The sequence below is a fragment of the Macaca fascicularis genome, chromosome 1 (genome assembly GCF_037993035.2).
Source record: "Macaca fascicularis isolate 582-1 chromosome 1, T2T-MFA8v1.1".
Taxonomy (NCBI): Eukaryota; Metazoa; Chordata; class Mammalia; order Primates; family Cercopithecidae; genus Macaca; species Macaca fascicularis.
In genome coordinates this window covers 159909353-159936110 of record NC_088375.1, presented here as the reverse complement: position 1 = coordinate 159936110, position 26758 = coordinate 159909353, and the positions used below count along the sequence as shown (strand labels likewise).

At 39.0% G+C, this 26758-nt stretch overlaps 1 protein-coding gene across 5 annotated transcripts; it reads right to left on the bottom strand.

Moving 5' to 3' along the window:
• Window positions 1-1699: 1699 nt before the first annotated feature.
• CRYZ (crystallin zeta) lies at window positions 1700-26735 on the bottom strand. Of its 5 annotated transcripts, none has more exons than XM_005543001.5 (10): window positions 26631-26735; window positions 25959-26030; window positions 21263-21386; window positions 19668-19820; window positions 15756-15919; window positions 10759-10810; window positions 6256-6405; window positions 3305-3406; window positions 3099-3194; window positions 1700-2666 (listed from the first exon to the last, which is right to left on the bottom strand). In XM_005543001.5, the coding sequence occupies exons 3-10, from the start codon at window positions 21371-21373 to the stop codon at window positions 2505-2507; spliced, it is 990 nt and encodes a 329-aa protein (XP_005543058.3). In that variant the 5' UTR covers window positions 21374-21386; window positions 25959-26030; window positions 26631-26735; the 3' UTR covers window positions 1700-2504. The 5 variants fall into 5 exon arrangements, with proteins under 5 accessions (XP_005543058.3, XP_005543059.3, XP_065376187.1 ...); XM_005543002.5 differs by having other exon boundaries at window positions 21263-21379; XM_065520115.2 differs by lacking the exon at window positions 25959-26030 and adding an exon at window positions 23787-23885 and having other exon boundaries at window positions 21263-21379.
• Window positions 26736-26758: the final 23 nt, after the last annotated feature.

Genomic DNA, 26758 nt, shown 5'->3' with positions numbered 1-26758 from the left:
AGGGAGACAGCTAACATCAAATGTATTAAAGGTGTGATTGCAAATCCCAAGCTACACTAAGAGCCCAACCCTTATGATGGTTAGTTCTGTGTCAACATAGTCATCATGTCCTACTTATGTGTTTATACAAAATTTTCAGTTGACTTTAAGGAGATGTCCCTCAATAATGCAGGTGGGCCTCATCCAATCAGTTGAAAGCCTTAAGAAGAAAAACTATTTCCCAGAGAAAGAATTCTGCAAGACTGCAACAATAGAAACTAGTTGTATTTCTAGCCTGCTGGCCTGCCCTACAGATTTTAACTTGCCAGTACCCATAATTGCATAAGCAAATTCTTTCAAACACATCTCATTGTATTTTGATTGCTTGTCTGGAGAACCCTGTATGACACCTCTTATATTCTAAAATATTTTACTTGGGTCTCATCCTTACTCAACTATAAGCTCAAGGATATGGACTCTGTCTTATACATCTCTGTATTTTCAAAATTCAACAGGGTACTTTCTCAGACTCTAGGTACTCAATAAATACTTGTTGGACTAATGGAAGCATAGAATAATCTATTAGAGAAGCCAGAGGTACAGTGAGCAAGGAAAGCCAAAGGCCTGGAAATTTAAATGTATGATTTTATATTGACAGCCTACAAAAAAGTCAGCTGAATTTGAATCTCCTAGTCATGTGATCTTTGGTATGTTGATTCACCTATTTGGGCTCATGGTGCTGACCAATTTGGTCTCTAAAACATTATATGACTAGGTCACAGAAGTCAAAGCAACCAAGAACAGACATTCAAAAGACTGAGTTAAATAATGTTTGTTTATTATACAGGTTATTCTCTACTCTTCATCAAGAACGAGCACTGATGACTACGTAGTAGCCCTAAGGCCACAGGCACCAACCAAGTAGTGAATGCAGTTGGTTGAAAGTTGGAACAAGACTAAAACCATAGAGATTTATGCAGAGAGCATACCTAGTGCTACATATTCATAAAAATGGTAGTTAATGCATATAGTTTGGCTAGTTTTGCCTTCAAAATTAATTAAACTGCATCGATGTATTTTGAAGTGTTAAGTCATCTGTATGCTTTAGCTCTTTCTATAGATGAGGCAAATGTACAAACAGATTAAACTGACTTTTACAGAATAATTATTCTTTTACCTTGTTGCATGGAAAGGAATCCTCCACTTTAGGATGCACATAAAATGCTAGCCTATATTGATGGCATTGCCTTAACACTTTTCTTTTTTTTTTTAAGTAATTTTACAGGGCATTTAACCTATAAGAGAAACAGTGGATAAACTTGGAAAATGCTAATAGCAAAAACATTTCAGTCATGGCACATACAGCCAGAAGCCAATGATATCCTTCAACTATAGAAATTAGCAGTATTTTCTGTTTATTACTGAAACAGGATTCCATGTTCAAGCCAGAAACTGTCATTCAACAGAACAAATCAGGTCAAAACAATCAACCACAAAATGTGACACAACAAAAGGATGTGCTCATATGATGAAAAACAAAAATAACAAATAATCAAAGTTTTATTTCCTTGAATACAATATTGATGGCAAGATTGCTAAGAGGTCATCCCTGTATTTAGTTTAGATAAAGGCTTCCAGCATAGAACACTGTTAAGAAGTAACTGTCAGGAGCTATGCAGAAGTGATGAGAGGCAAATACTATAAAAACTGGAAAAGCAGGTTTTGATTTTCTATAGATTTTATTACACATTATTGAGACAAATGAAGACAATTCTTCGTTTATCAAATTTGTGAGCTTAATTATTTCAACAAAATATATGACCCTCACCAGACAAACAGATAACTCTAAATTTACTCTGAAAATCTAATCAATTGAGAAGTATTACCTATTTGGAGACTATGCAGTATATCAAAGATAAAGCTCGTATTCTCACAGAACATATGGGGTCATTGGCAGCCAACCAATAATGAAGTAAATATTCTAATATTTGGGAAAATACTGAGAAAACTAATAAATTATCCTGGACATTATTTATTTTTGCCTTTACAAAAGACTTACACATCCAAATGAGGTTAGTTTAGAGTAGAGGTTTTGAGTCCAGAAAATGTTCAAAGTCCAATACAGCCATGGCTAATCAGAGACTAGAGAACCTTTACAAAGGTAAGCAGGCTTGAAAACCATTGGAAACTGAGCAGTCTTATTTTGAACTAGCATGTTTTAATCAAAGGTATGGAATTAATCAAGTATCAATTAAGAATTACTGGAATGCACCCTCATGCCAAACGATGACTAACATGCTATTTCCTACTATGATGACTCCTTGATTTGAGACAGATGGCATAAAAAAAATATTGCTAGCAATACAATGAATTTTACTCTTCTGCCTCTGTTCTTTAAAGAAAAATCTTATTTTTTCACATAAGAAACTCATGGAATCGAATATTAATTAAAGAAAAGATAGGGTAAGTACAACTGGGGGAAAGACAGTACCTCTGATTACACAGGAAATCCATGAAAGAATTCATCATAAGAGAAGAATCATTTTTCCAGTAGCCCCACTGCCATGAATGATATCTTTATGAGCCTCGGCCACCTTCTCCAATGGATATTGAGAACCTATTACAGGTTTCAACCAGCCAATTTCCATTCCAGCTTGAAGGGCTGCTGCATATTGCTGAAATTCCTCCTAAGAAAAAGGAAAAATTTCTTTTTGTAGTGAACCATGATTTAATTTTCAGAAGCATTAAAAAAACTTCAGAATCTAAGTGTTATTCCATAGCCTCTTACAAATGTGTGACTTTTGTCAACTTGTCCATAACAATAGAAAAAGTAGTTCTCTACATGATAACCATAAACCCTATCTGCCCGAGACAGTGTTAGTGTACAAAATACCTATTGTCCTGAAATAAGTACTAGTATCACATTTCTATCTCAAAAGGTATGCTTACTTGGATATAAATTATATTGTTACCCTAGCTGTCCTTCTGGTGACTAATCCTTACCAACTCCCTCTAGTCATATAACTAAGTTTAACATCTACTCAAACTTTCTGTTTGCCTGAATAGGCAAACTGTACCAATGTTTAAGTTATCAAAATCAGAAGTACTTCTTTTCCTACCTTGGTTGAGGAAAAGAGAGTAACTCCAATTATACTCGACTCCTTTGCCATGGTGTCCCGTGGGTTTATTTCAATAGTACCTCTGTTGCCAACAACCTAATATGAAAAACGGCAAGTCTACAGTTAAAGATTACTGCAAAATAGTGTTAAATTGTGGTAAAACATTAAAATGGTAAAAAAAAAAAAAAAAGAAAAGGAATACTTACTATCACTCGTCCTCCATGTGACAGAAGACTCAAGTCTTTACTAAGATTTACATTAGCTAACATTTCAATAATTACATCAATTCCTTTCTCACCAACATATTTCTATATAATAAAAGAGAAATGTAGAGTAAGATAGCAAGTGAAAAACTGTAAAATAGCTACTATCTATACAAGATATTATAAAAATATGTTTCAAATGATAAATGCTACATCTTTGAAACTAGTAATGCAAAATTTTAAATAATCTAATTATATAATTATGATGTAATTCCAAGGTACCAGCCAGAACATCTAAAATGCTAACGATTTGTACTAAATACATTGCTGTAATGAAATAAAATTTGCCTGGAATTTTCAGGTGCTAGACTCTACTTGAGTATAAAATACTTTTCCTTAGCTGAAAATTTTCTATCTTTAAAATAAAATTTCATAAAGAAACAACAAATCAAAAGTCCCAAAGCCCCAGGGGGCTCCCATTTTTATTAATAAACAAAAAGCAAAAGAAAATATCATTAGCTGTTTGGTTTTCCATGATTTTTGTTGTTTTAGTGCATCTGGTTTTGTTCTAAATGGTTTATAATCTGTTTAACGCACTAATTCTTTTGGGCTCTTGGATGATGGATGCTGGCTCTTAGAAAAAGCTACACACATCTACATTATATTCATTTTATATTAACACACACACACAAATGAATCCTTGTGCCAGGGATTACACTAGGTACTAGGAATGCAAAGACAAACAAAGGGAGCTCAAAACAAAACTAGTGAGAAAGACAGGAAATACTACAGTCATAGCTGTAATGCAATGGGCTAAGTAACACATTAGCAGAAATAAATCATACAATACAGAGAAAAAAGGTTAAGGTTTGATTGCCTGCCACGGTCAGAGAAAGTTCCACAGAGATGATGAACTTGGCCCTGAGGGATGAATAGGAGTTTCCTAAGCCAAAAGAAAGGAAGATGAGTAAGGGGAAGTTAGATCTGAGGCTGAGTCAGTCTGGACCAAAGAAACAGAAAAGCAAAGATGGAGGGGACTGAGACCACAGGACTGAAATACAAGCGGAGCTGAAGTACATAATCAGGTAAGGGGGAGTGGCAGGAAGAGGAAGAGGTAGGAGAGAGGAGACTGTAAGTTGGGACAGATAGCGAAAATACAGTGAATGCCATGTTAAAGGATTTGGATTGTGTTTTTGTTGTTGTTGTTTTCTACAGGTGTTTATTATTGCACGTGCAAGTACAGTAGGGAACAGAGAGACAAAACTGCTGTCCTCATAAAGCTTCCATTTTAGTTGTTTCTGTAGTTTTTTTATTAGTTCAGTTATGAATAACAGTCAAGGCTGGAGAAACTGAGGCCTAAACTAATTTATGGTGGTGAGTGGAATAGAGATAAGGAAATACATTTGAAAGGCATGTCAGAGAAGAAACTGATAAAATGAGGTAACCAACTTGCTGGGTGGGAGGGAAAATGATAATTAAAAGACAGGAAAAACAAATAAAATGAAGGTTTCTCTCTTGGGGGACCAGATGAGTAGCAATGTCTAGCGGGTTGATGGCATGAAGGAAGTCAACTCACGCCAAAGACAGTTTTGGAAATCAACAGCATATGGGTATTAAGGGAGCCACAAGAGTATATGAGACTGATCAGGATGAAAGTCTAGCACCAGGGAAGATGTGAGACCAAGCAAAAACAACTTAAGGAATATGAATATTAAATAACATGAAGAGGGGGAGACTGAAAGTGAAAAGTCAGGAAAGTAAGAAGAGAACCAGTTTCAAAGAAATGTGGTCAGGGTCATATGCTCCTGAAAAATCAAACAAGATGAGGACTGAAAGAAGACCAGCAGACTGTTAATTAGGAGCTTCTCAGTGACTTCTGAGAAGCAGTATAAATACATGGGCTATAAGCAAAACGGCAGTGAGAAGTGATGGACGGTAAGGAAGTAAAACCAATAAATACTACTTTTTCAAGAAGTTTTGTGGGAAAGAGGAGGTGAGAGAGGGGGATGAGATAAAGGTTAAGAGAATGTTTTTGAGAATGGGAGAGACTTAAGCAGAAGGAGTCAGTTGAAGCTCCCAAGACCTCATGATCTTAAAATTAGATTATTGCTAACCAAAAACCATACTCTTAAAATAACAGGCCATTTTTCATCTTTGTGAATATTCTTGGATAATGGTATCAGCAGTGAGTGCTAGATCTTAGGTTTCCCAGACGTATAACAAAGGAGTGCTTTTGCTGGGCTTTTTGGTAAGATGATTGCCAAAAAGGTAATAAATTCTCACTCCTATTTTTTCCTTCATTTGTAATGATCTAGTTTACACAGTACTCAATATTTGGGAAATTCTAATCTCCCTAACATGAGGAAGTGGTTGAGGATTAGCAAAGCAGTAAGTGTTTAGCAAACTGCTACTATAGTACAAGTGAAGAACTTCAGAATCTGCTTGAATTCTGTTAAATGCAGCAACTAACTAAATGCCACCTCACCATTTTGGATGCAGTAGTGATTATTCCTCCAAAACATCCAGCTAACAAATGAACTTCATTCCCTGGGCCACACAGATCCGGTTTGTAATCTATGAATATCTCACCTTCCATGGAGAATTCACATCAGCTGAAATTATATTAAGAATACCTCACAGCTGCAAATACAAAGCTGCAGCTGTACTTAAAAAGTTATTTGCATTAAAAAAATCAATTTTTATAGCTATAAGATTCTAGAGAAGCTATATTCTACTTAATACACACAAACAATATAAAAATGATAGTGAAGGTTTAAAACTTAGACATCTCTGTTTTTTAAATAAAGTTTTAAAACACGCATAAAAATTCATCCAGGCACTGAAAAACGGAAGCAAACAGCTTTAAAGGAGTAGTTGGTTAAAAACGTATTAAAAAACCACGTAAGTCTCCAAGGAACAAAGTTTGACATTTGTAAAATGGTGGAAAATTTTACCTGAATTTTATCAATATAATTCACTTCTCTGTGATTGAACACTTCATGGGCTCCATTTTGCAAAACAATCTTTTGTCCTTCCTCAGTACCAGCAGTGCCCAAAACCTTTAAGCCATAAGCTCTAGCAATCTGGCATGCTGCTAATCCAACCTGAAAAACAAATACAACCCAAGAGTTACATACTCTCTGCATTCCTGCAAACACTTAAATACATACAAGGAACTTAAGATTCCTATGGGACCCACCCTAACTTTAAGGAACTTAAGAGTGTAAATGAAGAAATAGGAAAAACAGCTAACTTTAACTGAGCATTTAAAATATTCCAGGACCCATACTAAATAATTTCTACATATTGCTTTATTTTATTCTCACAATGACCCTATAAAGTAGATACTATTATTGTCCCTATTTTACAGATAAGAAAGTTAAAGCTTCAAATTATAAGTAATTTGGCCAAGTCACATGCAGAGATGGAAACAGGAAGAGCTAGACCAGTCTGACTGCAGAACTTGAGTTTTTAACCACTGCATCAATATGTTTGCAGGGTTTAAAGATGATCAGAACATGCTCTCTGACTTCTTTGTGCATACGAAATTCTAAATAACAAATGTAAGGCTTCTAACATTTAAGTAGAAGAGACAGGTATACGGGCAAATTAACTAATTCATCCATTTGGTGAATGTTTATAGAGTGTTTACGATGTGCTAGACATGGTACTTAAGGTAAGAAAGAAATTTACATTCTAAGGGTGGAGGAAGATAATCGTCATATGAACAAATTGAATGAATAAAATAAATTCAGGAAATAAAGCGCTAAGAAAAAATAAGACTGGCTGTTGGGTTAGAGAGATAGGAATAGGGGCTATTTAGGTCATCAAGAAGGGTCACTGAAAAAACGAGACCTGAAAAAAGTAAGGAACAAGCCACAAGAACATCCGATCGGCCATGTGGAGGATGCCGTGGGCAGAGTGAATGGCCACGGGTAACCTGGGGAGGTGGGAATGCAGTTGGGATCAAAGAACAGAAAGAGGGGCAGTGTGGTTCAGGGAGGGGCATGTGCGAAAGGGTCGAAGATGAGGCCAGAAATGCCGAGTCACATAGGATCTGAGGGGTGAAGGTAGAGGCTTCTGAGTATATTAAAAACTATGCAGAACCACTGGAGAGCTTAAGCCAGGAAATGATCTGGTTGACTCAGGCTTTAAAAAGGTTGCTCCAATTATATGTGAGGCACAACGAAGGCGGCGAGGAAAATGGGAGGAGGAAGATCCGTTTGTAGCTGTTAGAGCAGTCTAGATAAGAGATGAAGCGGGCTCGAACAAAGGTGGTGGCACTGGAAAAAATAAACAAATTCAGATATAGTTTAGAAGTAAGCTAATGCGACTTCCTCACAGATTGAATGCGGGAGATGAGGAAAAGAGAAAAATACAGGATGTCTCCTATGTCTTTGGCCAGATTAACTGGGTAGAGTAACTGAGAAGGAGACTGGAGAGCACTAAGTTTGTGAAAATCTCCAGATTTCACTTTGCCAAGTGTAGTGGTGCATGCCTGTAATCCCAGCTATGTGGGAGGCTGAGGTGGGAGGACTACTTGGGCCCAGGACTTTGAGGAGTTTGAGGTTGCAGTGATCCTGCACTGCACTGTACTGCAGCCTGGGCAATGGAACAAGACTCTGTCTCTAAAAAATAAAAATAAAAGAACCACTTGGAACATGTTGAGCTGTACAGTGCTCCTCTACTTAAAGGCGAAGATGTTCAGCAATCATGTGAATATGAGTATGGACTCAAAAGAGTTCAGTTGGAGATATATATTAAAGATTCATTATCTTACAGACGGTATTTAAAGCCAAAGGATTAAGTGGAACATGGTGGCTCATGCCTGTAATCCCAGCACTTTGGGAGGCTGAGGTGGGTGGATCATCTGGGGTCAGGAATTCGAGACCAGCCTGGGCAACCTGGCAAAATCCCAGCCTCCCAAAGTGCTGGGATTGTAAGAAATCACTAGAATACCAGATCAATGTGCTTAGCTTAGCACAAAAGAGAAATCAAAGTAGTTTAAGAAGACAGACAAAAGAGCAATTATTTAAATAACAATACTAGGAAATATGTCTGATTAGATGACAAATGATTATACAAATAAGTGTCACATACATTTAGAACAGAGTTTCCCAAACTTGGCACTATTGACATTTTGGGCCAGATAATTATTTGCTGTGGGAGACTATCCCATGTATTGAAGAGTATCTACCCCCTAGATGCCAGAAACCCTTCCCCAAGTTGTGACAACCAAATATGTCTTCAGACTTTGCCAAATGTCCCAGAGCGGAAGGAGAAATGATGCAAAATCACCCGCTACTCATAATCAGTCATTTATAGGGAGGACCGGGTTGGGCAAGAAAAGAATTAAGATGAAAACTAATGATAGAAACAGATTAAAGTTGTAACAGATTTCCAGGCCTGAAATGGACCTTAAAGATTATATGGCACAGGGGAATAACGAGGCTGGACTCAGCCAGGTTATGGCAGGAATTTGCTTAACTGAAACAAACAAATACATAGAACTCACTGTCTGACGGAGGAGAGAAACATCTAATTAGATAAAACGCAATCCACTATGGGGTGGGCCCAACTGATTTTCTACTTTAATTTTCAAATTTAAATAGAAGACCTCTAATAAAACCATACTTTAAAAAGCTAATGTAACTACATCTCCTGATGTTCTAACTGCTTTAAAAGGGTACTCAATAGCTCTTTTAAAAAGGCACTGTTTATTCTATTCTTGTCAACAATTATACCAGCAATACTCCTTCAACAGATTATGCACCATTATGTGTCAACTATTTTTCTTCTACTTATTTTGCTAACACTAAAATAGGGCACTCCTCACCAACATATCTGGATAATAGCTGTGTTCATAAATTCCACACCATTTTAAACACACAACATAATCCCCAAGGAATTTGAATTAAATGAGGACAGAAAGTACAAACAGAAGCAAGGCAAAACCCAGTACTGTTTCCCTCTGATAGGACAGGGAGGATCAGAAGCGCTTCACACACCAGGTCACTAGCCTATCCCTGCCAGCCGAGGATTTAACAAACTCAGCCAGCTCAGAGAACAGTGTGGATTTTACCTTAAAAAAAAAAAAAAATCGTGGTGAAGCAACTGGGCTTTTTACAAGAGGGTAAAGGGAATATAAAGAGATTTTCTTTAAACTCTTCTCTCCCCTTTCTACTGAAATCTTTCCCTTCTGCACAAAGCCCGATGTTAGCTCTCTGAAAGCCAGGGTAATTTAAATAAATTTATGTGTTTGACAGATCCTTTCGTTATTTAGGGTTAAATTTAATTTAACCCAAAAATAGCCTCTTCAGTGAAGTTAAACAATGGGAGTTTTGGACAAGGTGTATCTGTCATATTTTCTCAAGCCCCATAAAGACAATCCTGGTGTTTTTTAATAAATTGTCTGATCTGTGAAATCCTTTAGAATTGATCTATTGGAAGTGTAGGAAGCTAGGTGTGAAACCTCGTGATTCATCTACCTAAGAAACAGAGACAAAAAGGACTGAAACTACCTGTTCTTTTACTTTTAAAGGTAAATTCACATTTTCAAGATACCAATCATTATTCAGGGGACAACGAGCCATTTAATATGTTACTTCTTTCAATCCACTCTCCAGAATACACAGTGCTCTGTAAGGGTTAACAGCTTCCTCAAAGTAAGTATCTAGTCCCAGGCCTTTTATTTTTAAAATGCAAAATCTTATCTCCAAAATTTCCAAAGCATCCATTGATAGAGTTCATGTGGATTTCTTGTTAAATTCTAACTGGAGAGGTCTAACTTTTCACTCTAAGCTCCTGAGAGACAGATTGGCAGCTAGTTTCTTGAAGAGGTTTCTCACAGCCGTGTGTTGGATGATTTCACTGAAGGGCTTATTTTAAGTTGAGAGTCCTCCTCCCCCATTCCCCCACATTAGCATTTTCAGCCATGGGTTGTGGTGTTAAGGACAGGCCTGTATACTGCACTCCATGAATGTCGTCAAAGCACAGCAGGCAAGCAGCGGAAGGGAGATAGAGAGGACTAAGAATTCACAGTGTAGCTTTACCGTGCTGTCTGGGGCAACATAGGTAAGCTTTAATGAGCCTTAGTTTCCTTATCTAAGGGAATATGGAATTAATATCGACCTTAAAGAACTGTTTAAAATTCTAAATAAATATTTTTATATGCTACTTGAAGGCAAAAACAAGGCCAGTTTATCTTAGTCCACACCCACTATAGGTGGGAAATCTAACATATTTTTGAAGGGGTGCTCTGTTGGGTTTATTAACCAAGAAATGCTAAACTAATGACTAAATATCACCTTCAGAAGACCAAAATCAAAAAAGTTTTACTACATAAAAAAAAAAAGCATCTTTGACTATATTTATAAATCTGACTTTTAAAAATGACCAAAGGAACTATAATGAAATAAACTCAAGCTTGTTTCAAAATATACTAAAAAAATACTTACTCCTCCACTCGCCCCATGAACCAGAACACTTTCTCCAGCTTTCACACGGGCACTGCAAAAGAAAGTATAAGTTACATCATCTTATATTTTGAAGCTAATTAATCTTAGGTGTTTTCATCATCATAAGGAATTTCTACCCTTAGTCTGGCTAACACTAACACAAAGGGCAAATGCAACCTGATATACAGCCCCAAATATTCCCTAAGCTTCACAGAATAAACAAAGCTTTCAATTCATTTATTCCTTTAACAAGTATTTACTGGGAGTCTTTTATGTTCCAGGCACTATGCTACTGGACACTGGGATCACTATGCGGCGCTACTTCTGAGTAGCTACAGTCCTTGTAGGTCATGAAGTGAAACTGCTGAGCCTGGAGGATCTGGAATCTCTCATTCCCATATATCCCCACAGAAAGGGCCTCAAAGCAGGTTTATTATAGCTCAGTCTTTATTCTGTGGTCTAGAGTAATGTCCAAGTAAACATAGTAGCTATTTTTTTTGCCCGAGGAAAGAAAGTATTTTTTTCTTCTCCATGTCTCCGAACATCAGGTTGCACCAGCCTTGTACTCTCACTTCAGAGAGCAAAGCTGAGTCAGCAAAGGTCAGAGAGTAGGAAATGCAATAAATCCTATCACAAAGATTCCCATGTCATCCCCTAAAATGTCCAGATTCTCTGGTGAAATGGCATTTTCTTTTTACTTCTGGTTCACATGACTACTTTTCTAGTATATACTGAAAAGAAGGGACATGCAGCAAGGCATGAGGGGATGCCTCACTATTCCAGATGGACAGTGCCAATGTCACAAGCCAGCAGATGCTGTGGGATCCAGATCTGACTCTTAGGAAGGATCTCTTACTTCCTTGAACAATGTGGGGTGGCCACACTGTAGAGACATTATGGAACATTAGGCTCCATCTGGGAAAGAGAACACAGTAACCAGAGTCCTGCTCCCAGCTGTGCACCAACAACTGAGAAATGGCAACAATGAGCAATAAGAGAAGCTTTCTCCCACACTCTTGCTTGGAGCTAAAGAGACTGAGGACAATATGTTAAAGTAAAACATAAACATAAGGGGATAGGATCACTAGTGTTAAACTATGGGATATGAAACACTTCCAACGAAATTTTTCAAAAATTCTTGTAAGATGTCCCTCAAACACTAAAGACACATTCTCATAAAAATCTCTAGGCCTGGGGTGAGGGGAGAAAAAGCAGGCAAATCCTTTCCTGAATCCTTGTGCAGAGTCGCTGTGACAGTTAATTTTATGTGTCAACTTGACTGGGCCAAGGAACCCGATATTTGTTCCAACATTACTCTGGATGTTTCTGTAACAGTGTTTTTTTTTGTTTTGCTTTGTTTTGTTTTTTTAAATGAGATTAACACTGAAATAGCTGGATTTTGAGTAAAGCAGACGACACTCTAGAATGTGGGTGGGCCTCATCCTATCAGCTGAAGGCTTTTGTTCTCAGAGACTGACCTCTGATGAGCAAGAGTAAATTCAGCCAGCAAACTTTCTAGGGATTTAAACTGCGCCTCTTCCTTGTGTCTCCAGCCTGCTGGCCCACTGCAACAGATTTTAGACTCACCAGTCCTCCACAATTTCATGGGCCAACTCTTTAAAATGAATCAATCTGTGTGTGCGCGCACGTGTGTGTGTGTGTGTGTGTGTGTCTGTGTGTGTACACAGTGACTGACTCTTAAGGAATTTATACAGAGATAAATGATAGGTTAGATAGATCAAATAGATAGATGACTGACTGATAGACAGGCAGACAAAGAGACACACATCCTGTTATTTGCTTCTCTGGAGGACCCCGACTAATACAGTCATCTTCCCTGGCGCTCACAGCACTCAGCCTGGCCTTCCACGCTGCTGTTCCCTACCATCTTCTAGTCACTGAAGACTAAGACCTGGCACATAGCCTTTCTCTTCCACCCCAAATCCAGCTCCAATCAAGGAGATTCAGCATTCCCCAGAAAATCAAGCACCACAGTTCCTGAATTTTCCTCCACTTATAGCCACTGTCTCCCAGGGCTATAACTATCAGCAATCATTCCCCCTGAGAAGTACCAGATGCCAATAACCAGGATTATGACACTAATCTATCCTAATTCTGAAAACCCATATTCTCTCAAAATCTTTCTTCAATTATGCAGAGATTACTGACTCTCAACAGCTCCATTTCTGTCCGCTTGCTGCTCCTGGCCTTCCTTCCATCCCTCCTCAGCCTGGATTCCATAGTAGATTGCCCAACCTCCTCTCCCCGCAGTCCCCTGTGCTCTCATTTCCTTTGCACCATTCTATTTTGCCACCAATATTCCAGCCCTGGATTAATGTTCAAATCTAGCTTCCTTGATACTTTATCCAAATGACTAAGTATTATAGAAAAAAAAAAAAAAAAATCACATGACCATGCATTTTGGTGCCACTTCAGCTCTGACTGTTAAAATATCACTTTTTGCCTCCTACTTAATTGTGAAAAGTGAGGCAATGACATACAAGTACCTTCAACACTCCACCTCCCTACCCATAAATATTTCCCATAATTATATCATCTTTACCCCTCTAGGTTTTACGGATAAGCTGTCCTTTCCATACTGGAAGCCAGTCTCTCTACCTATGTCCTAAGTTCTTTCCATCTTACGTTATGCAGATTTTGTTCGATCTGTAAATATGTTCAAGTCTTGCCTATCCTTAAAAAAAAAAATCCCTTTTTCCCACATACTCTCCTCAGGTAACCTTCTACTCTCTCTTCCTTGTCTCCCCGATTTTTAAAAGAATAGTCGTCACTCAAGGAATTGATTTCCTCTTCCTTCCTCAATCCACTCAATCAAGCTCTTCCCACCATTCTATTGAAAAGGAACTGACTAATGTCACCAATGACCTCTTAATTGCTGGGCCCAACTGTTATTTGCTTCTGAACAGACCTCTGTGTTGCATTTGACAGCTGGCCTCCCTCCTTAGTAGCACTATCAATTGCCACTCCTAAAGCTGCCAGCAGTGATTGTGAACTTACCCTGTGTGAGCCCTGTACTAAGAACTTTATACACATTACCTCCAAATAATTCTTACCACACCCTAGCAGGTAGGTGCTGTTATTATCTATGTTTCTCAAACCAGTAAACTGCACCTGAGATGTTTAAGTAACTTAACCAAGGTCATACAACTAGCACTATGTGAAGACATTAACCCAGGCCTTTCTGTCTTCAAAGCCCATGCATTCACTGGATGCTTAAGGGATACCATGACCTCTAGATTCTGCCGGCCATGGAATCCTTTCAGTCTCTTACGAGTCTATCCTTTTTCTCTGACTACATTCTTAAATGGTGATGTTCATGGGGGTTTTATTCTCACTCCACTGTTCTCACTCCCTGAGGGATTTCAATCACTTTTCATCTTGTCAGTTCTTACCTACATGCTGCTATCCCCAAATTTTTATCTCCAGTCTTCAAGCTTCTGACTTTTTTATCCAATAGGCTACTGAACCTCTCCATTAGGATGTGTCTCTCATAATTTCAAATCCAAAACTGAATACAGCTTCCCTTTGAAATTTTCTCCTTCTTTTCTTTGTCACAGTTAAACATGAACCAAGCTAGAAAGCTAGACTACTCTTAAGCTCTTCCTCATTCTCTACCTGCAAATAATCACCAAATACCCCTGATTTTACCCCCACTAAATAGTTATTCTTTCCTCTCTCCTTACTTCTTCTACCAGAACCCTTGCTCTGACCCATAAGGATTTTGTCTAGTGGAGACTCCTATAAGATACTCCTATCTCTCTCTCCATTCCTATCCTCAAATTCATCCTACACACAGCAGATAAGTGATCTCAATCAAACACAAATATCACAAGGGTAGTCTCCTGAATAAAGCATTTCATTACTTCCAGTCCTTTACAGTGCAATAGATGAGCTCTATAATCTGTCTTTTACAATCTGAATTCTATCTATTTGATGACAGCTAACATTTATTGAAAGATTACTCTGTTCCAACTTTATTCTTCACTACTCTTTCTCTTGAAATTTCCTCTCTAGCAAAATCAAGTTGCTATAGCTGTTCCCACACACCACACTGTTTTTCCCCATACTATCCCCAATGTCTAGAATGTCCTCTCTCCTTCTAGTTACCATTCCTCAGGTGAATTCCCTCTGATGCTTTTCAAATACTTAGTAGATGGGATTAAAATATAGATTCTCAGGCACCAGCTATGGAAACTGACCAGAGGGTCTGGGGTAGGGCCCTATAGTGTACTATTAAATTGCTGCCTGGATGATTCTAATGGATAACAAGATTCTTGAACCATGGCTTTAAAACAGTAAGTTAAAATAATAAGTCTTTTTTTTTTTTTTTTTTTGAGACGGAGTCTCGCTCTGTCGTCCAGGCTGGCATGCAGTGAAGCGATCCCAGCTCACTGCAAGCTCCGCCTCCTGGGTTCACGCCATTCTCCTGCCTCAGCCTCCTGAGTACCTGGGACTACAGGCACCTGCCACCACGCCCGGCTAATTTTTTGTATTTTTAGTAGAGATGGGGTTTCATCATGTTAGCCAAGATGGTCTTGATCTCCTGACCTGGTGATCCGCCCGTCTCAGCCTCCCAAAGTTCTGGGATTACAGGCATTAGCCACCGTGAAAATAATAAGTCTTACACCTTGCCAGGAAGCCCTACCTCATCACCACAGGCACATGCCTTCTGAGCCTATATATCCCTATGTACATTTCTACCACTGTACTTTCCACATTATATATAAATATGATCATTCTAATGTCATTTCCCTTACTAGACTATGAGCATCTTGAACACAGCGTTCGCTCTTTTTTGTATCCCCAGTGATTAGTACAATTTCCCAAATTCACAGTTTCCATTATATAAATGTTTAATGGTAAGTAAATGGTAACCAAAAATAATGAACAGATGGATGGACAGACAACTAGAAGGGAGGCAGTTAACACTGCCCTCATTTGGCATTGGCCATAAAATTGACAAAGTGTGTTATTACCTGTGGATCAGAGCTCGACAGGCAGTAAAATATGGGATACCGATGGCAGCTCCTTGTTTAAAGTCCAGTTTTTCAGGTAGTTTGTAAACAGTGTGGTCTGCTGCAAGAGCGTACTCTGCATAGCCTCCAGAGATCGTGCTGCTAGTGAAAACTCTGTCACCTTTCTAGGGGAAGAGACAAATGAATACATGCATTTGTATTCTAAAAATATTACATCAAAATAGGTATAATCCTTTATAATAAGAAATAAGTGAGTACTTATCTATTGTTCTCTATATCTAGGGTCTCATATAAATAATTTTTGTTTTGTTGAGTTGGAGTCTTGCTCTGTCACCCAGGCTGGAGTACAATGGCATGACCTCAGCTCATCACAACCTTTGCCTCGCAGGGTCAAGCAATTCTCCTGCCTCAGCCTCCCAAGTAGCTGGGATTACAGGCACGCACCACCACGCCCAGCTAATTTTTGTATTTTTAGTAGAGATGGGGTTTCACCATCTTGGTCAGGCTGGTCTTGAACTCCTGACCTCGTGATCTGCCCACCTTGGCCTCCCAAAGTGCTGGGATTACAGGTGTGAGCTATCGTGCCCAGCCATAAATCATTTTAAAATACTGAACATTTAAAAATATTTAATAATGGGAACCGATGGGAAGAAAATCTAAGGAAAACAGAAAAAAACATAAGGAAGGATAAACTTCCTTGAATGGCATCATGATGATGCTGATGGCTCAGTCCATGAAGAGCTTGCTATGTCAGGCACTGCATTAAGTGTCTCTGGAGTGTTATCTAATTTCATCTTCACAACGGCCAGTGAGGTGGGCATGTTTATTCTCTCTTATTTTAGAGCAATCCCCACTACACAGATGAGGAAATTGAGGAACAAAGAAGTTCAATAATTTCCTCAGATCAAGCAGCTAGCAAATAGCAGTCAACATAAACTGTTATTTTTGCCCAAAATGCTAGGGAGAAGAAACAAATAAAATCTGAAGTTTCTTCCACACACCAAACACCTCCTCTAAATCCCATCCATGAGTTTCCTCACCCCTGCATTGCCACTATGTCTCATGCAAACACCCAAAGGCAGAAAACCATACTAGGACCCTGACAGCATGATGACCCAGGACAGCCTTCTTCTTGACACGGCACCAGAAACACAGTAAAGTCTCAACAAATGTCTGTTGGACCTCACTATTAAAAAGCAGATGCAGGACTCAGGGGGAAGTAATGCCCCAGCCAGGCATTATTGGTCCAGTATGTAATTCGCACGTTAGGGAAAATTGGACTGCCCACTATAACCACCTGCCTTAACTCCTCCTTCTTAAAAAAAAGTAAATATTCCTTAGAAGAGGCAAATTATTAAGGCAATGATTGCTCAGTATACTTTAACAGAAATCTGAAAATGTAGAAATGCTATCTGATAGGATAAAGACAAAAAAGATTCAAAAGCCATCCAAGAATCAAGGACAAGTACCACCACTTAATATGGTTGCCTAGAAATGTCAAATATGATGAAGATTAATCCTGTTTTTACAGCTAAAAAACATGTTGAATTGATTTCAATATAATTCAAACATTTACTGCGAATATACTATATAGAAAGCATTATTTCAAGTTATGTGAGGGACATCAATACCACTGTCCCTAATGTCAAGCATCCTAGACTCTAGGGGGAGAGAAAAGCAAAGGATAGAAATAATTATAAAAAGCAAACATGATTAGCCACTGAGGATAGGTAAAAGAAAAAGAAAGAAATTACTTCTAAGTAGAGGAAATTAGGAATAGCTTCATTGAGAAGCTAATAATTGAGGTAAATCTTGAAGAACAGGACAAGATTTTGAAAACTAGAATGGGGAAGAGTCATTACGGGTGAAGGAAACAAAGTTGGCAAAATGATAGGGACAGGAATAAATGCCAAGAAATTAGCAGCATTTATTACCAATGAGTAAGCAGACTAACGTGTGGTATGTAACCGTTTCAGGAGATAAAATGAAAAGAAACTGAAGCTAAAGTGTAAAATCCTTTGAATCCATGTTTTTAAGTTTCAATTAAATTTTGTCCATTAGAAGAACCAATATGAACAAAAACACAGAGATGAGACAGCATGGGATGTGCAGGGAAGGACAAACAGTTCATTTCTGAAGAATAAACTACACTGTGAAGAGGAGTGGGAGGTAAGACTGGAAAAATAGATGGGAGAGAGCATGAAACAGTCTTATTTCATAACAATAAGGAATTTTAAGAGTCTTCCTGAAGTCTACAAGACATGGATGCAAGAATAAAAACAGAGGTGTATAACAATCATAATTAAATTTTATAAAATGATTCATTCTAGATTAAGGACGAATTCCAGGGAAAAGAGAAAGTTATGTAGCCATTATAGAAATCCAGGTCAGGGGTGTAGTTAAGTAGGTAAGATAGCCTGAACTAAACTACTGGCAGTGGAAATGGAAAGGAGAGAGAAAACAGTTCTAGTAAGGGAAAGCGAGGAGTAATCCTCAAATCCCAGAAGTCACCAGGACAGTCACACAAGAGAGGCACTATCTGCAGTGAGAAAAGATAAGCTAGTTTTAGACACGTTTTGTACGAGATTTCTGGAGGTTGACCATGTGAGTCCAGTGTCTCCAACAGAACTCTCTGCAGTGATGGAAATGTTCACATCTGTACTGTCCAGCAGGGCAGCCACTGGACACAGAAGGCTATTAAGCATTTGAAATGTTGCTAGAGTGACTCAGGAACTGAATTTTCAATATGAATTTAAGTTGAATTTTAAATTGCCACATGTGGCTAGTGGCTACCGTTTTGGATAGCACAGATCCAGAGTTCAGCAGAAAATTCTATGCTAAAGATGTAACATGTGATAACGGCAACAAAGAGAGTGTATGAGATTGCGAAAAAGGTAAAGAATACAGAAAGCAGAGGTCTAAATAGAGACTGAGAGCCCTAGGCAACACCAAGATTTGAGGAATATCCAGAGAAAAAGAGAGGCCGGAAAACAGAGGCCCAGAAAGGAAGGGGAGAGGAGAACAGAAGAAAATGATGTCACAGAAGCTGCAGAAAAAGTTTTTTAAAGAAAAAGTTAAGTGGCTGAGAGTGTCAAATGTCACAGAGAAGTCAAGAAAGATAATGACATAAAAGGGCCCATTAACTCCAGCAAAACAGAGGCCATTAGTGACATTAGCAAGAGTCCTTTCTGTGGAGTGATGGGGGCAGAAACCAGGTTGCCACAGGCTGAGGAGTGGAAGGTTGTATGAATTTGCGAGTCTTCCTGTACAGGGGAACAGTAATCTTCTCTGTCTCAACCTAATTTTGGTAAGGTGCTGCCAAAGTTGAGTAGGTCAAGGAATTATGAAGAAAGATGATAGGACATGAGTCTACTATGAATATGCCTTTTGGCATATATATATATACACACACACACACACACACACACATATATATATATCCTGATCATAACATTTTCAGTGACTGAGTCAGAGCTCCAAAATTGTATAGTGACCTTGCATTTTTTCATGTTTTACTTATTTTTCAAAAGAATTAACCTTATCTTATGAAGCAAAATTTATAAAAGGTATTAAAAATTATTTTAGCTTGTGTATCATCAAGAGTTGGGAAATAGTCTAACTTCCTTGTGTGCTTTCTTTCCTTACATATTTCTATTAAATCAAAAAAATCACAGTTCATTCTGTGGGGACATGAAGATACAGAAATCATCCAGCACCTATTCACAACAATGTAGTAAACAAATAAGGCCTCTGGATAAAATCTAATTTCTTTTTTGACTAGAGGAGTCCCCCAAGTGGCAGAAATTGTGTAACAGGGCCTTTTAAAGCCTTAAATAAGATGCAGTTGAAAGCTACGTTCAAATATTTTAAGGAATAAATTAAGCCAAATAGAAATAATTAAAAATGCAATACCCTGAAAGCAGATGCATTATCTCCAACAGCTTCTATCACCCCAGCCACATCTGAGCCAGGAGTATAGGGTAAGAGTGGTTTTTTACTGTAAGTACCAGAGCGAATGTATGTCTCCACAGGGTTGACACCACATGCATGGACCTTGATTAGAACCTGCAATGACAATGTATTTTAGTTCAAAGAAAGAATATAGGCATTCATTTAACTTTATGCTAGGACTGTGCTGATTATGGGAGCTATCAAAATGGGAGAAAAAAGCAAAACAAGTAAGTGCTTGCCTTCAACAACCTCACATTCCAGTTTTACAAGCTAACATAAATAAGTATGACAGAATGGCTATGTACTGTATTAAAAACATTTTGGGGAAAATAGTGAAAGAAATATTTAAGGGGATATGTGGTAGAGACCTCTGCATGTTCGTCAAACCCATTTTTTCCTTTTCCTGGGTACACAGAAAGAGTGGTGCTTCTTCACCTCCCTCATGGTTATGATTAGCCAAGTGACTGAGTTCTAGCCAATGGAATGTTAGCAAAAGTGACAGCAGACACTTGCAGGCCTGACCGATTAAAACTTCCTAGCCAAGCCACACTGTGCTTTTCCTCTTCTATGGAGACCCCAGAAGACAGGGGTTAGGTGGCAGAGCCACATGAAAGAAGAAGCTGAGTCCCTAAGTCACTGTTGGAGAACAGCTACCCACCCACATATGAGAACTTTTAAATTTAGTGTATAAGAAATAATTATCCCTGGCTGGACCATTGTAATTTTTAGGTTACAGCAATTGTAGGAGCTAATTTTACCTTAATTAACACAGAATGATTACCTCTGCTATAAAAGTAAGGGAAGGCTTTATAAAGGAAGTGGTATTTGAGTTACGGTTTAAAATATAAGTAGAAATTAGGAATGAGAGAAAAAGGATAGTTTGGGTAAAAAAAAAAATAGCATGTGCAAAGACAGAGGAATGAAAGGGAGTCTTAAGGAAACTGGACAAAATCTCATGTTGTTACAGCACTACATCTCTATATGGAGAGGGAGTGATGAGAAAAAAATTTGTAAAGATAGGTTACAGCCAAACTGCAAAAACTCTCATAGGCTTGCTAAGAAAATTAGACTTGGGAGGCATGGAGGGTGCAGTAATAAAAATACATAATTTAAAATCAAAAGTATATTATTAAAGTCATTGGAGGTGATTAAACTATACACTTAAATTCTCATGAATCACACATGAAAAAGCATGAATGCAAAAGAAAATTGTTTTCCCAGCATGCAAAAAATAAAAATCATGAATGTTTGTAATAGAATAACTTATTCAAAACTCCTTATGTGTCCATTCAGAAAAATCCAATTATTGCACTACATAGATCATTCTCTACATCAAAAATTTTCTTATAACCTAAGGTTATTCTTTTTCATATATCTACTTCACTAATTATCAGGTTTATGTTAACTTTATCAATGTCCATATGTATATGTAGTGTAAATTGCATCCTAATTCAATGTCTTTAAAAATAATTGTGACTCTGCTTCTTTTGAACACTATTTGCAAGAGACTCACACTCAGTATAATTATGGCCTCAATAAAGTAATTTTATTTCTACCTGATGGTCTTTTGGAATTGGTACTGCAATATCTGACTGCAATTTCAGGACTTCTGGTCCACCAAATTCAAAAACTCTAACAGCTCTCATCAACTTCTGTCTGGTCGCCATGGTGATCTAGATACTAAGAAAGAAAAAAATTAATGTATTGTCACGTTGTATCTAAGATATCATCATGTTTTTTCCCCCCTGGAGGGAGCAGATCAAACAATTTTTTCAAATAACAATTTAAATCATGAGCTTACCACTGATCTCATTTCATGTTTAAGGACCTTTCATCTTACAAATCCCTCAGCTACAAAGCAAAATACTTCATGATACTTACTGTAGGGATTCAGTGCCTTCAACAAAGGAATCAAATATGCAAACAAAAACATCTGGATAGACATAGCATGATACTATATTTAGGTTTTCTTGCTTGGGTTGCGATTTTAGAAATTTTATGAGTTTAGTTTTATTAACATTAGGTAAACCGCCCTCCTTTTGTTAAATTATGAAACATTTCAAACATTTACGTGACAGCCAGTGTATTGGTTCATTTCCATACTGCTATGAAGAAATACTGGCGACTAGATAATTTATAAAGGAAACAGGTTTAATGGACTCACAGTTCCACATGGCTAGGGAGGTGTCACAATCATGGTGGAAGGCAAAGGGGAAGCAATGGCATGTCTTACACGGTGGCAGACAAGAGAGCTTGTGCAGGGGAATTCCCTTTTATAAAACCATCAGATCTAGTGAGACTTATTCACTATCACTAGAACAGCAAGGGAACTCCCTTCCCCGTGACTCAATTACCTCCCACCACGTCCTGCCTTCCCAATAGTCTCCCAAAATCTTAACTAATTTCAGCATAAACTCAAAAGTTCACAGTCCAAAGTCTCATCAGAGACAAGGCAAGTTCCTTCTGCCTATCAGCCTGTAAAATCAAAAGCAAGTTAGTTACTTCCTAGATACAATGGGGGTACAGGAAATGGGTAAATACAGCTGTTCCAAATGGGAGAAATTGGCCAAAAGAAAGGGGCTACAGGTCCCATGCAAGTCTGAAATCCAAAAGGGCAGTCAAATCTTAAAGCTCCAAAATGAACTCTTTTGACTCCACATCTCACATCCAGATCACTCTGAAAAAAGAGGTGGGTTCCCATGGTCTTGGTCAGCTCTGCCCCTGTGGCTTTGCAGGGTAAAGCCTCCCTGCTGGCTGCTTTCATGGGCTGGCATCGAGTGTCTGCAGCCTTTCCAGGCATACAGTGTGAGCTATCAGTGGATCTACCATTCCGGGGTATGGAGGACAGTGGCCCTCTTCTCACAGCTCCACTAGGTGGTGCCCCAGAAGGGACACTGTGTGGGGGCTCCCGGTTCACATTTCCCTTCCACACTGCCCTAGCAGAGGTTCTCCATGAGGGCTCCATCCCTACAGCATACCTCTGGCTGGACATTCAAGAATTTCCATACCTCTGAAATCTAGGTGGAACTTCCCAAACTTCAATTCTTGAATTCTGTGCACTGGTAGGCCCAACACCACATGAACGCCTGAGAGGCCTCGGGCTTGCACCTCTGAAGCAATGGCCTGATCTGTATGTTGGCACCTTTAGGCCATGGCTGGGATGCAGGGCACCAGGTCCCTAGGCTGCACACAGCATGGGCGCCCTGGGCCCAGTCCAAGAAACCATTTTTTAACTCCTAGGCATCTGGGCCTGTGATGAGAGAGACTGCTGCAAAGGTCTCTGACATGCCCTGGAGACATTTTCCCCATTCCATTATCTTAATGATTAACATTTGGCTCCTCCTTACTTAGGCAAGTTTCTGCAGCTGGCTTGAATTTCCCTCAGAAAATGGATTTTTTTCTATTGCATCTTCAGGCTGCAAATTTTCTGAAATTTTATGCTCTGCTTTCCTTTTAAACATAAGTTCCAATTCCAAATCATATCTTTGTGAATACATAAAACTGAATGCTTTTAACAATGCGCAAGTCACCTCTTGAATGCTTTACTGCTTAGAAATTTCTTCTGCCAGATACCCTAAATCATCTCTTTCAGGTTCAATGCTCCACAGATGTCTAGGACAGGTGCAAAATGCCACCAGTCTCTTTGCTAAAACACAACAAAAGTCACCTTTGCTCCAGTTACCAACAGGTTCCTCATTTCCATCCAAGACCACCTTGGCCTGGACTTTATTGTCCAAATCACTATCAGCATTTTGGTCAAAGCCATTCAACAAGTCTCTAGGAAGTTCCAAACTTTTGTCCCACATCTTCCTGTCTTTTGAGCCCTTCAAACTGTTTCAACCTCTGCCTGTTACCCGGTTCCAAAGTCGCTTCCACATTTTCAGGTATCTTTACAGCAGTACCGAACTCTAATAGTACCTATTTACTATTATTAGTTCATTTTCATACCGCTATGAAAAAACAACTGAGACTGGGTACAATTTACAAAGAAAAGAGGTTTAACGGACTCGCAGTTTCACGTGGCTGGGGAGACCTCAAAATCATGGCAGAGGGCAAAGGAAAAGCAAAGGCACAACTTACATGGCTGCAGACAAGACAGCATGTGCAGAGGAACTCCCCTTTATAAAATCATCAGATCTCCGAGATCATCCTGGCTAACACAGTGAAACCCTGTCTCTACTAAAAAATACAAAACAAACAAAATTAGCCAGGTGTGGTGGTGGGCACCTGTAGTCCCAGCTACTTGGGAGACTGAGGCAGGAGAATGGCATGAACCTGGGAGGCGGAGCTTGCAGTAAGCTGAGATCGTGCCACTACACTCCAGCCACTACACTGCAGCCTCGGCAACACAGCAAGACTGTCAAAAAAAAAAAAAAAAAATACAAAAAACAAAAAACAAAAAAACCATCAGATCTCATGAGACGTATTCACTATCATGGGAACAGCATGCAAAGGACCTGCCCCATGATTGAATTCCTCCCCCAGGTCCCTCCCATGACACGTGGAAATTATGGGAGCTACAGTTGAAGATGAGATTTGTGTGGGGACACAGCCAAACCATATTACCCAGCTTTAACAAATCTTAACATTTAAAAAACCTAAACTATTATAGATATAATTGAAGCCAAACCTGCTTCTGGCCCACCCTTTCAAGAGGTGACTATAACTATGAATTCAGTACTCATCATTCTCAAACATTTAATATCACTTCTACATGTGTACGTAATATTAAACAATGTGTTATTGTTTTGCATGTTTTCAAAACTCATACAGTTTAGGGAACACAAAAATCTCAAAAACTTAATGCTGAAAGGAAAAAGTAAATTCTGATTTGAAAAAGAATTCTACAATTTGCTTTTTCCTTTCAGCATTAAGTTTTTGAGATTTATCAATGTCGAAACACTTGGCTTTCTGTAGTTCATTCATTTTAACAAAAAGGGAAAAACGTCAAACACTAAAAACAGTGCACCATATGCAATCTTTTATAAATTACAAGGGCACAGCTAACCTTTCTGTCATATCACTGTTAATATCAAATTAAATGGAAACTCAGAGTTCAAATAACCTATAAAAAGACAAAGAACATTTGTACAGAAAATTATATAATCTTAGAAAATTTTCTGTACCTGTAAAGATGTAATGAAAGGTTTTGACTATATCCCCATAATTATATCTGTGGGTTATCATAATTTCTTGAAATCAACCAAATAGTGTTAGATTCTGCCATCACCTAAAACATCTGCTTTAACCACAAGAAGTTTAAACATTAAGAAGAGTTGCAGAAACCAGGACCTGATACGAAAGACTTCAGACTTTTACTCTATCAGAACTCCATACAGGACTACTCAGAACAGAGCCCATACTGGCTATAAAATGTCATTCCACATTTCCACATACAGTGGCTGGGGCAGGGGGTGGAATCAGAAGTATTTTGGTAGTGTTATTGATGGAAAGTTCCTGATATAATTAATCAAAAGTTTGTGTCCCTTTAAAACCCTTAAAATGATTTAACACAGTGTCTAGCACAAAGGAGAAAGTTTGATTTAAATGAAAATTAAAGGAATTGGGAAAATATTAGGATTATATTTTAACATAGGAAGAACAGATCAATTCACAAAGCCAGGACAAAGGAACAAGATGAGACAAGAGCAAAAGTAAAATTAAATAAGAATTCTGGCAAGAATTTAAAAAACTGAAAACTTAGAAAAAAAATCAATCATTACAAAATGTTCTGTTGCTAATAAAAAATGACTCATGTAAGCATATGGTTTATTATTAATCCAGAAGGTAAAAAAGTCAAGAATTACAAGTGGTCAGAGAAAGTCTCTTCCTGGCTGTGTGATCTTATCAGGCCACTTCTGTTCACTTGTGACAGGACGGGGTATGAAGAAGGGAGGAGTTTAATAGATAATTCCGGACTCCTCCAGGTTCCCTGATGGTATGGAACGGGGCAGTCTGTTTCCTAATGTTGGGGGAGTAGGGCTCGGAGAGATTTGCTGCTGAACTCGCTGCGCTAACCAGACACGCAATCACAGTGGCTTCAGTGGGACTCACACAGCAATTTCCATTAGCTACGGACAAGCATTCCAAACTTTAGCCTTTAGGTTTAATCATTGACACACCTTCCCTGGTCACTGAGTCTCCTCTAGAAACTCAGTATGAACATCCAACGATGTGTTAACAGGCTGTTTCGTAATTTTCTTTTGAAGATTATTCTAAGTGGGGGGCGTCACAGGGTCAATAAAAACATACATTTCTCTCAAAGTAAGACTGCAATCCTGATGACAAAGCTCAAGGAAGACCAGGCGGCAAGCTCCGGGAAACCTGTAATTGTGGGAATCAAGGAGAAAAAAATTTCCCACAGCTAGGCTGTGGGAAGGGGTCCTACCTAGAAGAAATCAAATCCCCTACAGCTGGGCTGTGGGAAGGCGCCCTACTTAGAAGAAATCCCCTACAGCTGGGCTGTGGGAAGGGGCCCTACCTAGGAGAAATCCCCTACAGCTAGGCTGGGGCCCCGGACAGACCGCTGCGCGTTGCTGCAGGAATCCCCAAACCCAGGCACTGGCTGCAGGGAAAATCAAGCGGGTGACTGGCGTGGGGGATGCAGCGTGGGACTGGGGGTCGGGGAGTGCGGGGGGCGGAGGCTGGGCAGGGGTAGTTCCAACGAACGCCTCATGGTGTGGTAGCCTAAACTCAGACACTAAACGCAGGACCAGAGCGCAAAACTCCCTACGTGATTTATGGATGGGAACTTGCAGCCCCTGGAGGGGAATGGCTTTGGTCTGGAGGTCTTTACGCACTAATTCTCTGAGAGGACAGAGGGCAGGAAAGGAGTGCAGCCAAAATCAACCTCTGTTGCACTTGGACGAGCAGTGGGGAGATTCGCTGTCTGAACAACTAAGAAGAGTTTTTAAAACCACTTACCAGAATCTAGAGTGGGAATTAAAATCTGCGTGGGCCTCTTCAGATTCCACAGGATGAGGCCTGCTACACGTTCTCCAACTTTGGCAGGCTCCGCCCACGCTGTGCGCCTCTCCCCAACCCCAGGCGAA